This window comes from Diadema antillarum, unplaced genomic scaffold (genome assembly GCF_040938485.1).
Source record: "Diadema antillarum isolate AM-2024a unplaced genomic scaffold, OU_Dant_1.0 scf00000015, whole genome shotgun sequence".
NCBI classification, from domain to species: Eukaryota; Metazoa; Echinodermata; class Echinoidea; order Diadematoida; family Diadematidae; genus Diadema; species Diadema antillarum.
The window spans coordinates 3908802-3921295 of record NW_027270904.1 but is presented as its reverse complement, the minus strand read 5'-3'; the positions used below and the strand labels follow the sequence as shown (position 1 = coordinate 3921295).

Here is a 12494-nt window from a genome sequence, read left to right as displayed (position 1 = left end):
GAAGTGATCAGTCTTTGAAAGTCGCGAATCTGGCAATGATAGACCAGGCCACCCCGCTGCAAGCGAGGAATTTTTGCGATCAGGAGAATATCGTCGATATCGATATTGTCAGCTGCTCGTTACTCCCGGACGGACGGATTATTGGTGGCACTTCAAATGGGCGAATCATGGTCCGTGATTCAAATTGGTCGCTTGTGACGTCATTTTCTGTAAGTAAAGATATTGCCGTCGCCGTGACGACGGACGGACGGATTCAGTCAGCAGTGGTCGGGTCATCAGACGTGGTCATCTTACAACCAAATGGGGACAAAATAGACGGGGGCTTTCCCGTTGGAGATAGACGGATCCGCAGTCTGCATGCACTCGGAAATGGGATTACTGCCATCAAAGTTTCGGACGGTCGTGGGCCTGATGTTTACCTCTACAGTGAGAACAAAGGCCACTTGACGAGCGGTTTGTGGGAGAACATGGACGTAATTGACGTTGCTGCAAGTTTTCAAGGAGATACCTTGTATGTGCTTATCAGAGACATACAGCAAGGAATATGTACTATCGACATGATCGATAAATGGTCAGTGCCATATCGCAGGGTTTTAATCGCGAAATTCAAAGCCTCCGGGCCTGTGGATGATCTGTCCATTTGTAGTCTCAATTCAAACGGAGTTCTTGTCCACGATTGTGGAAGACTACTAGTTTTCCGGCAACCTCAAATCTAGACTATAATATGATGTATGAATTAGTTTGGTAAGAGCCACTGATTAATGAAGAAACCTCGACTCTGCTTGGATATTAATTAACAATCCGTATCTTGTAGTTCGCTGAGTGAAAGTGGTCGATGCAAAGGAGAATGTATAACATATAGATGGGTGTGGAAGATATCTTTTATCGTAGGTTCTTTTATCAGTTTATCGTGTACCTATATTAGTGAGTCTTTATGCTTGTGATAAGTCAAAGAATCAATACGATGTGCGTACTTGTCTGAATGTATATTCTTGTCATCAGGTAAGTTTTATTGAATAGAGTATATCTAGAGAGTAGAGTCGGACGAACAAAATGATAGAAGTTTCATCACGGTCAGACCTAAGATTGAAGAGAGTTATGGAATTGTAAAATGTCGTAGCCTTTCACTAAATGATAATTTTGGTCGCACCCACACACAAGAATAAGCAGAGTCGGTGTTATCATCACCTCATTTTGATCATTCATAATTTTTTGTACATAAACGACTTTCCCTAAAAAAAAGAGCTCATATATTTGTTTTTCTTGAACCTGTAAAGTACGTTTTGTTTTCGTGACGCAGGAACATCGACTACATTCATTATGCAAATCAGATGACGTGATGATGTCGTCATACCATAGGTCTACTTGGCATAAATTTATCCTCGACTATTTCTGATTGCCAAAGCTACTGCCATGGAAATTTAATATATGACAAATAACTATCAAATAGATTAATATCAAAGTTTTTATTCCAATGAAATATTTTAAACTAATACGATTGCATGTGCTCAGATACACTTATGGCTTTGGTTGAGATCTGATCTTTCCTTTTTAAATCAAATATGAGTCTGATGACGTGTAGGTATGTTATCACCCGTCGCAACGGTACCTTGATGCAGTCACAGACATCATATCCAAGAAAATTGCAAAATTAGGGAAATTTGATTGAAAGTATGAAATTTGCTCATTGTTCCAAACTCGACAGTCTGTTATTTTTGCTGCCTTCCCTCCGAATTCCAAAGTCTTAAATTGAAACTAAAAAAGAGAAATTGTTCGGTTTTATGAAGGATGTTTCACTGCTAGTGTGTGATGATTATTATGAATAGTTTTCAAGGTCATTATCCCTACGTCACAACGTTTACGCGTGATCTACATTATTTGTCGTGTATACAACCTTGCACTAAAAAAATGTTAATGTATTACAGTTCGGGCATTCTTAAAACTCGCATGTCTTTCAAAAGAAATGTGATATTTGACAGATGAATATATGTTTCCTGCTTATCTCAGTATTTAAGAAGCAATACATATTTATATATATATTTTTCTTTTCTTTTCTTTTAAAAAAAAAACCAAATTGTGAATTGATGTCACTGATTTTATGATTTTGATGCCCGTATAAACATTTCAGGCATACTATGTCTGAATTGAATTCAAATGTTAAATGGATATTGGGTTATTACACCATACGAAGTGATAACATTTATCAACCTAAATCTTGTTTGAACACTCTGTTGCAATCTCTAGGAAATGAACTGCTCCATAAAAGCACTGAATAATCGATCCGATTCGGGAAACCGTGTTCAATCTACTCTTTTCATCAAAAGAGTCGCCGTACTTGATGATTGTACATTTTACAATCTCCAACAGGGGTTCACATTGTATCGTTTGTGTATGTCTGTGCACACGGATTTACATGTGAGTGTGGTGGTCATAAACGACTTACGTTAACTAATATATCGTCTTTTTTTAAAATCATTTTAGTACTTCATATTCCTTGCCTTGATTTATGCAGGAGCCCTGATTTATGTATAGTCGAATTAACGACATCATAAAAATCATAATAGTGTGGTATGTCGTGAAATGTTGTGTTTGAAGGTCTCATCCTACCGCATGTGTGACTGCAACTATAGACTCTAATGTGGACTTCTCAAACTATTTGTGATTTGATTGTCATATTCTTATTTTCTATACTCTTCCTGTCGGATCCTGGTGTGATTGATTATATTTGAAAGCATCATTTAAAGTCTGGTTAAGCCAACAGTACCAAATGGTTTAAAATCAATCTTCACAGACTTTGTCAGCTTTAGTGGCAGTGAAATATAATGTGTGCATGTGTTTTGATAAATCTATTATATATATATATATATATATATATATATATATATATAACATATATAATTATAATATATGACAAAGTGTTGACTCGCAGAGCTGCCACAAAGTTGAAATCTGAACACACACAATATATATTTACATGTAGTATATGATATTGTGTGTTCAGATTTCAACTTTGTGGCAGCTCTGCGAGTCAGCACTTTGTCATACGCAAATCAACATAGAAAATAGAATAAAAAACTCAACAAGTAACACACCGTAAACGTCCAATCACCAGTTTCGTCTTTAATGCAAAGTTTATCAGAAAGTGAAAAGTTGAACAATTCAAAATATTCTTTTGTGGCACGACAATTTAGGAACGCGCCATAAAAAAAAAACCTTATCTCATGATGGCGATGTTGCATTACAACCAAGAAGATATGATAATCAAAAATTAAAAACAAAAGCAGCATGACAGTTACATTACAACTATGTGGCAAACTGCACAAGAAGGTATAAGGAAACATTCTTAGTGTCTACAGTGATTATTCTTCATCCAAATCAATGGCAAAATTTAATTCCTCACAAACTTGAAACGCAATGAAACAAATTGAGTGAAGGAGATGGCTTCACCGCCGCTCAGAGGCAAGGGTGCTCGTACATGTTGAGCACCTCAGTGGCTGACAGCTGTCGTCCGAAGATCTTAACTTCGTCTATGAGGCCGTAGAAGAACTCGCCTGCCATGGGCGGCCCAGCCTGGCCGATGGTGACCGGGCTGTTCCGGATCAGGATCGGGCCGACCCTGGTCAGCGGAGTCTGCGCCTGGCCGTTGAGATAATACCAAAGGGTGGAGCCGTCATACGTCATAACCACGTGATTCCAAGTGTTCTGAGCAGCGACGAGATGGATGTAGTCCCACGTACTGCTCGAAGTCGGCGTGATGATGCCTCCTCCAAGCATTTGCCCGCTGTTCTCCCGCCCCATCCGTATCTCCCAGCTGCCGCCTGTGTGGTAGCCGTTGTTGACGATGCCCTGGTAGTTGCCCCACTGGCCCGTGCGACGGAACCACACGCTGACGCTGAATTGGGTCCCCCACGCGTAATTGCGCAGTGAGTCCACGGTTACCTTGGAGGTCCCGCTGAAGGAAGCTGCCTTGCCGCACTTCCCGGCAGAGGAGTAGGCCACCTGTTGACTGCCACCACTGACGCCATCATGATCATTGCCCGAACTGTCGGTGAGGTCGTCCTCAAAGGGGTAATAGGCTGCACGTAACAAACACGAGTAACAATAAGCGAATCATGGGCAGCTGTATTGGCGATTCAACGAGTGATGATATTCCGAAATTCGTTATTCCGAAACGCATACATTCCCTAATTAGTCCATGGGCCAAGAGCCGAAAAATGGGTTGTTGGTACCACCCGAGGTGGCAAAACCTTTTTGGTGTCATTTTGTTTGTCGGACATAGATACGCTTATCAAGCTATGATAGCTTTTCCAAATGAGTAGCTTAGTCATAATAAATGAATTTTTAACCAATTTGGTCTCGTTTTTATATCCCTATACTTCTGAATCGAAACTAACCGCTATACAAAACGAGCACTGCCTTCTGTATGTCCACAGGTGTTCTGTTGTAAACACGGTGCGCTTAGTCTTTATTCAAGGCAGCGAAGGGAATATCCAAAGGGTTATGATGTCCACAACTGTCACGCGGTGCGCGTAGTCTCTATCTAGAACAATGTACCGTTATCATACCTAAAGTTCCTAATAAAAGGGATTATCTATACTGTTTTTATACCACCCTCTCAACAAATACATCAGTTTTAAACAAAAATCACTCTGTGCATTTACAACATCATTAATTATAATGTATTGTAGTGTACCGGTACATTGTTTTTGCATAATCTTTCATTGTTGGATGGAAATAAAGCGACATTGGCGTGGTATTAGCGTTTTCAACGTAGCGTTTTCACCGGAAAATGATAAATAATTGAAAAAGACGCTAAAATTCACGATAAATTTGTTTTTTTTTGTTGTTGTTTTTAGATAAAGGGATATACACTGTATCATAAGCTTTGGATATTCCCTTCGCCGTCTTGAATATTAGACTAAGCGCTGTGGACATCATAACCCTTGGATATTCCCTTCGCTGCCTTGAATAAAGACTAAGCGCACCGCGTTTACAACAGAACACCTGTGAACATACAGAAGACAGTGCTCTTCTTTGTATAGCGGTTGGTCTCCATTCAGAAGTACAGGGATATAACAACGAAACCAAATTGGTTTAAAATTCATTTACTATGACTAAGCTACTCATTTGGAAATGCTATCATAGCTTGATAAGCATATCTATGCCCGACAAACAAAATGACACCAAAAAGGTATTGCCACCTCAGATGGTACCAATATCTGGCCTGGCCCATGGACTAAATACCTAGAGGTTCGTTAATCCAAAGATGAAAAAAGTTTAGTTAATCTGAATATTTGTGGCGTTATATTCCGAAGGTTCGTCATTCCGAAGGTTTAATACTCCGAAAATGAAAGAAGGTTTCTTAATTCGAAAATGTAAAGATGGTGCGCACTATCAAACCTTCGGAATAACAAACCTTATTTCATTGTCGGATTAACGAACCTTCGGAATAACGACATGTAACCGTTCAATACGTTCCATCTCCTTTCCGCAAGAAATCTGTCCTCTTTTTCTCATGTCGGCATCTTCATAGATATGAATCTCCCTAATCTCTCGGAAATGCACATTTTCTGTAATTGACATGATTTCCTATCATAATCTCTCATGAAGGCCTATAATTTTCTTTAAAAATGAGATTGAATAGATCATAATCATTGTGTGATGATTGAGTGAAAGACTGAGTTGTGTCCCTCATAGCAGTATACAGGTCGTCCTCATAATACTCAGTGCACACACTTAACCCTACGTGTCCTGTGTGACGACGAAGGAGGACAAAATTAATACCATGCATGCATTTTCAGGAGACGCTATCAAAGGTCATGTTTACCATTGCGTACAGTGATTTTAAAGATGTTCGAGTTATCACATTTGATGCATTGTGTAGGTCAATTGTATCACAAAACATCGTACCATATAAAAATTTTGCAAAAAAAAAAGCCTGAAATACACTATGTATGAGGAGATATCACTGTTTTTCTCACAAAATCATCACTGTATAGACGGCGTTAGTCTGGAAACAATTTTATTTTAACTATTTCTCACATTTGTATGCTTAACATTGATTATACTGATTAACTTTTTCTATTGGTTGTTTCTATCCCTAACTCACTGTGTATTATAGAACTATATATTATTTCACAGCACTAAAGCTGGGTTTTTGTTTAATCTGCAAATGGTAAACAATGCATTTAATGTAGGCCTACTAAACAGTAAAGCTTGCGTATCATATACCATTACCATACACGTACAATACATGAGTACGTTTCTATATGCAGGAGCGGATCCAGGAATTCCGTAAAGGGGAGGCGCCTTTGCAAAATTAAAGGGGGCGTACGCACCCCTCCATTTTTCCTTTTTATTTCTTTTGTTTTAACCAAAGATAAAGAGGGGGCGCGCGCCCGGTGCGCCCCTCCCCTCTGGATCCGCCACTGCGGGAAATGCCTACCTATGAGACAGTCATTGGGACAATATGGAGTGAAGCAAGCTGTGGTAGGCTGGACCCTGGACTGTTCTTGATATGGGACTGCCAATCATCAGCAGTCCAATCCACAGAGCTTGGTGCAAGACTAGCCTGTGGGTGAGAATGGGAGACGTTCCATTTCTTCAAAAACAAATTTCAGCACAGATTTTGAATCACAATTTAGAAAATACACTGTAAAAGAAGAAGCTGGGTCTTTAATTTATGGACGAACGCCAGAAAAGAAGTTTTCGACTGCAAGCCGCTGTAGTATGCACGCCAAGTGGAAGTGCGGCCTGAACAACGCTGTTCGTTTGGTTTCGCTTATAGTGCTATTATATTTTGCTCATTTTTACAAACCAAGAAACCAAGAAAAACATACACACAAAACAATATTATGATCAACAACAACAACAACAACATCAACAATAATGATGATGATAAAAATAATGATGATAATATTAATAATAATACTGATGATAACTTTAATGATGATAATGATATCAATATCAATAATAATAACGATAATCATAATCATCATCATAATAATGATAATAATAACAGCCTCACACTTCGATAGTCTATGAAAGATTTATTTGATCCCCCACCAGGAAAAGGATTGACCTTCACTATATTCGCTTTGATTAAACAACAGCACTAAATCTCAAAAATTCTAGATGAAATAGTGGAAATTTGGAGAACGGTGATAGATATTGGCCTATACACGCCGCTATTTGAAATATGACATCAGATCATAAAATCTACGAAGAAGTATACCATCATATACTATATTGATATAAAATCAAATTCTTCACACTCTTACCTCATTTAGCAAACGGTTTATCAAGAATTCAAGTAAACAGACTGGACAAATCCTTCTGGAGAATAGTGGTCGCTTTGGAAGCAATGAGCTCGGAAGGCAGAATTGTGAATAATATATCCTTCTGTATACAGTATACCGTCAATGGAAGTGTGAAAAGCCCCTCCCCCTTCCTGTTATTATGGGTAATTCAGCCAATCAGTAGCTGACAACTTGTAACTCCTATTTAGCACTCGTGACGGTGTTTTACACAGGGAAACCGACTGAGGGGGGATACACCCCAACTGACAAATTATCCTTTTGCTTTCCGAGATGATGCAATCTCCTATTGAAAATGCATGGATTCCAAGTTCCCGGAAGCAAAGGGTTAAGGTATGCCTCTCTTCACAAAAGTAGCAACGACAGCGTGATCAAAACACAAACAATGATAACCCCTATATTAAAAAGTGCCAAAGAAAATTAACCCAAATGTGTTGACCTCGAGTCTGTCGATCAGTTGTCAGTTGAAGTGTCACACTTGAGTTTAAACTAGGATATCATCTTGTTTAATTAAATTATTATCTTTAACCCGTATAATTTCCATCAACAACCTTTCAAGTGCAATGAACTTCACTCTTACAGGATTTAAGAAATCAGATACATTCTTTCCTTTTGGATGTAAACGTGCCTACCATCTGACCATGAGTCAGTTAGCCTGGTCTGTTGAAGGTCATCTAAAAGCGAAAGCTAGGCCACTAGAAGGTCATCTAAAAGCGAAAGCTAGGCCACTAGAAGGTCATCTAAAAGCGAAAGCTAGGCCACTAGAAGGTCATCTAAAAGTGAAAGTTAGGCCACTACACATTTATGAGAACTTATTATGTGATGGGTAAAATCAAACAAGCCTAAAGTATTGGTGGGGATGGGAATTGAATTTTAACTTTTTGCAAGATAGCAGGATAGCAAGTCAATTTTTGTCAATATTAATGTTGCATTCCTCATGGAATTACATGTTCTTTCTTATTTCATTAGAGTTTACTCATTACCTCACAAAAAAGTCGAAACCTGAAGCCATACAGAAACTACGTGGCGTGCATTCATTTAAGGTGATATCAAACCCTGACATAAATTAACAATTGAGAAACTACGTACAGTCTAGAAAGTATGTTTCCACGAAACAGTCATAATAATTTAAAAATTCATCAACCAGTTTCAAGCTATGAGAATGAACAAAAAAAATACCAATAAATGTTATTACTGTCATATTTTTGGTTAAGGCTTTAATAACCTCGACACTTGCTCGTATATAACGTATACATATCTAAACGTCAGACTGCTATTAAAGTTCTTATATCGACACGATACACGTCACTATTCAGCATGTAATTCATTCTTTTATAATAGAAATAAAACACACACACACATATACACACATGAATATAATATTACAAAATATTGAAGACTTGAATTTATGTGCCAGTTAAAGGGATGGTATAGTACAAGCTGTATTAGTGGAGATGAGGATTTGGCTTTTTTAACGTATTGCCAGATGCCAAGAAACCACTTATGAAATAGTACAGTTTATTCCATGCTTATATAAAAAGTTTCAAAGTTTACATGATGAAAATCAGTTTTGGGATGGCTGAGACATCCAAAAACAAATTAAATCACAATAAACGTAATTAAAGGTGGGTACCACGTTTTATTAGGATTACTCCTTTTTGGGTGATGTCTCAGCCATTTCAAAACCAATTTTCATCAAATAAATGTTTAATTACTATTGGAATTACATGCTTTTTCATAATATCATTCCATAAGAGGTTTCTCATTTTTCTCAAAAAAAAGAGAAAAAGGTTAGAAACCTTAAATTTGGTCTCAACCAAATTATACGACCCCTTTAAAGACATATGAAACAGTGACGTCATCATCCACTATTTCAGTAATGCAAGGTTTTCTCAGTAGGTGCCTACACATTGTTTTGTGAAAACATTATTGAAATTAACTAAGCTGCTTTCATTCCACCAGGTTCCGTCTACTTCATTCATTATTATAGGCAACTTGAATAACGGGTGGCAGTTCTTTTCCAGTCATTCGAAGTAAATGAGGGATAATGTAGGCTTAAAAAAGAAGAAAAAAAAATCACGGGATTCGTAATCATTCAATGAAACCGACAATAATCATCACAGTGAACATAAGTCTCCTTAATATCCCAGTATTCTGTTTAACAACAACAACAACAACAACAACAACAACAACAACAACAACAACAACAACAACAACAACATCATCATCATCAACAACAACAACAACAACATAACAACAACAAGAAACCAAAATATTTATTGGCATTTCGTTTTTGTTTTTCTTTTCGTCAATTGCACTAACTCTTTTAAGAATAATTGTCTATGGGAAATTTGGCACCAGATATGTTTTCAGGTGTGTGTTACCTTGAAATAAAGGTAGGCCTATAAATATATGGCTCTACGTGAATACATAGTTCAGTTCAGTTCAGTTCAGTTCAGTTTATTAAACCAAATCAAACATGACAAAAATACAAGACATAACTGCAAAAATTCAGAATGATAGGTTTGGGACCCCAGTGAAGCACAGCTTGTGGTCGGGGCCCCTTTACACAATACACTACAGTATGGCAAGGTGTAACATATTTACATGGAATATAACATTATTATGTAGAAATTATACAACATAATAAATGCAGACAAGTACACGTATACCTCCTCCCCCATACACAACACAACACACACACACACTCACACACACACACGCATACACACATGCATACACACTTCACACATGGCTACGATGTACCTCATCTCATTTTTACATTCATGTACCTAATTTCAATCTGTCGAAAAGGTGTCTTTTACACAAAATTTTGAATCGAGACAGTGTAGTGGAATTAATTATATCACGAGGCAACTTATTCCACTCTTTAACACAGACTATTCTGAATGAATTTAAGGTAGTTTGTGTTCTTGCATATGGCTGATGGATGAGGTTACTCTGGCGAGTATTATAACGGTGGATGGAAGAATTTTCCACAAACACATCAGACAAAAATGTATATTTTAGAGATCGACATTTAAACATAAATATTAAGCATTGAAGAGAAACCATTTCATCATACGTCAAAATATGTAGCTGCAAAAACTAAGGAGTACTAGATGATATATAGTTTGAATTTGTTATGTACCTGACAACTTTCTTTTGAAGAACATACAACTTATGTACATGAGTCCTAAATGTGTGTCCCCAAGCAATATTGCAATACATCAAATGAGGCATAACAATTGCATTGTATAAAGTAACTAGGGTATACTGGGGAAGGAAGAAACGAAGTTTGGATATTACACCAACACTGCGAGACACTTTAGTACATACGTCATTAAGTTGTTCTTTCCAAGATAAAAATTCATCAACTGTAACCCCAAGGAATTGCACACGTTGACTGCGGTTGATCTGATGACCACCAACATCTAAGGGAATAACATTGTCAGGGATTTTCTTCTCTCTGGATCTAAATAATACACATTTAGTTTTACCAGTATTTGATAACAGTTTGTTACAGCAAAACCATGCAAAGAGTTTACAAATTTCAGAATTAACTGACTGCATTAGAGTGTGAATATTCCTGTGAGCATATAACAAGCATGTATCCTCAGCAAAAAGAGAATAAGTAAATAATTGAGACGAATTAATGATATCATTTATATAAATTAAAAACAGTAACGGACCAAGAACAGATCCCTGTGGTACACCATAAGTTACATTACTGGATTGTGATTTGGCACCATTAACAACAACAAATTGTAATCTTTCTTCCAAGTAACTTTTAAACCAATTCAAAGCTATTCCTCGAACACCATAGCGTTCAAGTCTGTTTAAGAGTATTTCAATTCTGGTCAATGGTGTCAAATGCTTTTGACAAATCTAAAAATACACCAAGGCAGTACTTCCCATCATCAATTGCACTAATAATTGTATTTACTAAATTTAAAACACCCATACTAGTGGAGCAATTTTTACGAAAGCCAAATTGCTGGGGGATCAAAATATTATTAAGAAGCAAAAAGTCATTCAATCTTTTATAAACTATTTTCTCCAAAATCTTTGAGAATATTGGTAACAAGGCAATGGGTCTATAATTCTCAATGCATTTACGATCATTCTTTTTGTACGCTGGAACTATTTTATAGCAGAGAATCAGAAGTGGATCGAATTACTCTCGGGGAAGGGTACAAGGAAATTCCACAAGGGAAAGAAGTGATTCACAAAAGGGATTGAAGGGGATGGACAGGCGGGAAGGAGAGGCATGTTAATAATGACGGCGGGATCGAAGGAACGCTGGGCGCGGGCAAAGGGGAGGAGAACCCGGAAAGGAGGGAATGTATGAGGGTATTCGAAAAGGATAATCAATTAGTAAAGAAAGAAGGGAAGGAAGGTGATCGGTGGAAGGGAAGCATTTGAAGAGGAGTTTGTTGGTTTCATTGTCTGCTTGCTTGTTTTAGCTGGCTTTTAAAATAGCGATTTCGCAACCCCATTCCGCTTGCGACACAATTTGGGATGATGAAGTAACATCTGTGTTCGAAGGATCCCAGTGTGTTGCATGCTGCCCATCTAGCGGTAGCTGTGGTGGCATTTGCATCGCTGCGAGCCACGTAGAAAACAAAAGTGTAATATTTTGACAAAGAAGACCCACTGCTTAGGTGAGCTTCTTTTGAATGAAATTGTTGAATTTACAAGTTTTAACAGCAGTTCCAGTGATGTAAATAATTATTTAAGTCCTTGACTGAGCAATTAAGACGCGGAAATCGAAAATGTACTGTGCTCCGTTGACGGCCTAGTCCCACATGTGGAATATTGTGTAGGATTTATGTAGTTCACAGTGAAAACCCATGTCCAGACAAGTTTTCACTTCTCTGTATGTAGGCTCCTATTTGTAAAGGGGATCACATTTGCCTCAAGCCTTTGGCTTTCTTTGTGCACGCGCACTGCTTTGGGGCCTATGCTATGGTGGGGACTATATCACGATTATACCGTGAACTCTCCGACACATTTTTACGGCATTATTGTGAAAATTAATAGTCTGCCACTCCATTCACCGCCATTCATTTCGTCATAGCCGGTGACTGCTTTCAACCTCCACAGACTTTGCACATTACATAGGGTCATAGTGAAGACGCTCACGCAGTTAAGATAGAGGGGACCTGATGATATCAC

General features: G+C 37.9%; 2 protein-coding genes across 2 annotated transcripts in view; one reads left to right on the top strand and one right to left on the bottom strand.

Annotated features, from left to right (window-relative positions):
• Positions 1-3453: 3453 nt before the first annotated feature.
• LOC139724665 (uncharacterized) lies at positions 3454-12330 on the bottom strand. Its single transcript, XM_071635797.1, has 3 exons — positions 12312-12330; positions 6446-6523; positions 3454-4076 (listed from the first exon to the last, which is right to left on the bottom strand). The coding sequence occupies exons 1-3, from the start codon at positions 12328-12330 to the stop codon at positions 3454-3456; spliced, it is 720 nt and encodes a 239-aa protein (XP_071491898.1).
• The window catches only part of LOC139723933 (activating signal cointegrator 1 complex subunit 3-like), a 57709-nt gene continuing 57111 nt past the window's right edge, over positions 11897-12494 (top strand). Inside the window, exon 1 of the mRNA XM_071635137.1 lies at positions 11897-11980. The gene's annotated coding sequence lies outside the window, so the exon portion shown is untranslated. The remainder of the gene's footprint in view (positions 11981-12494) is intronic.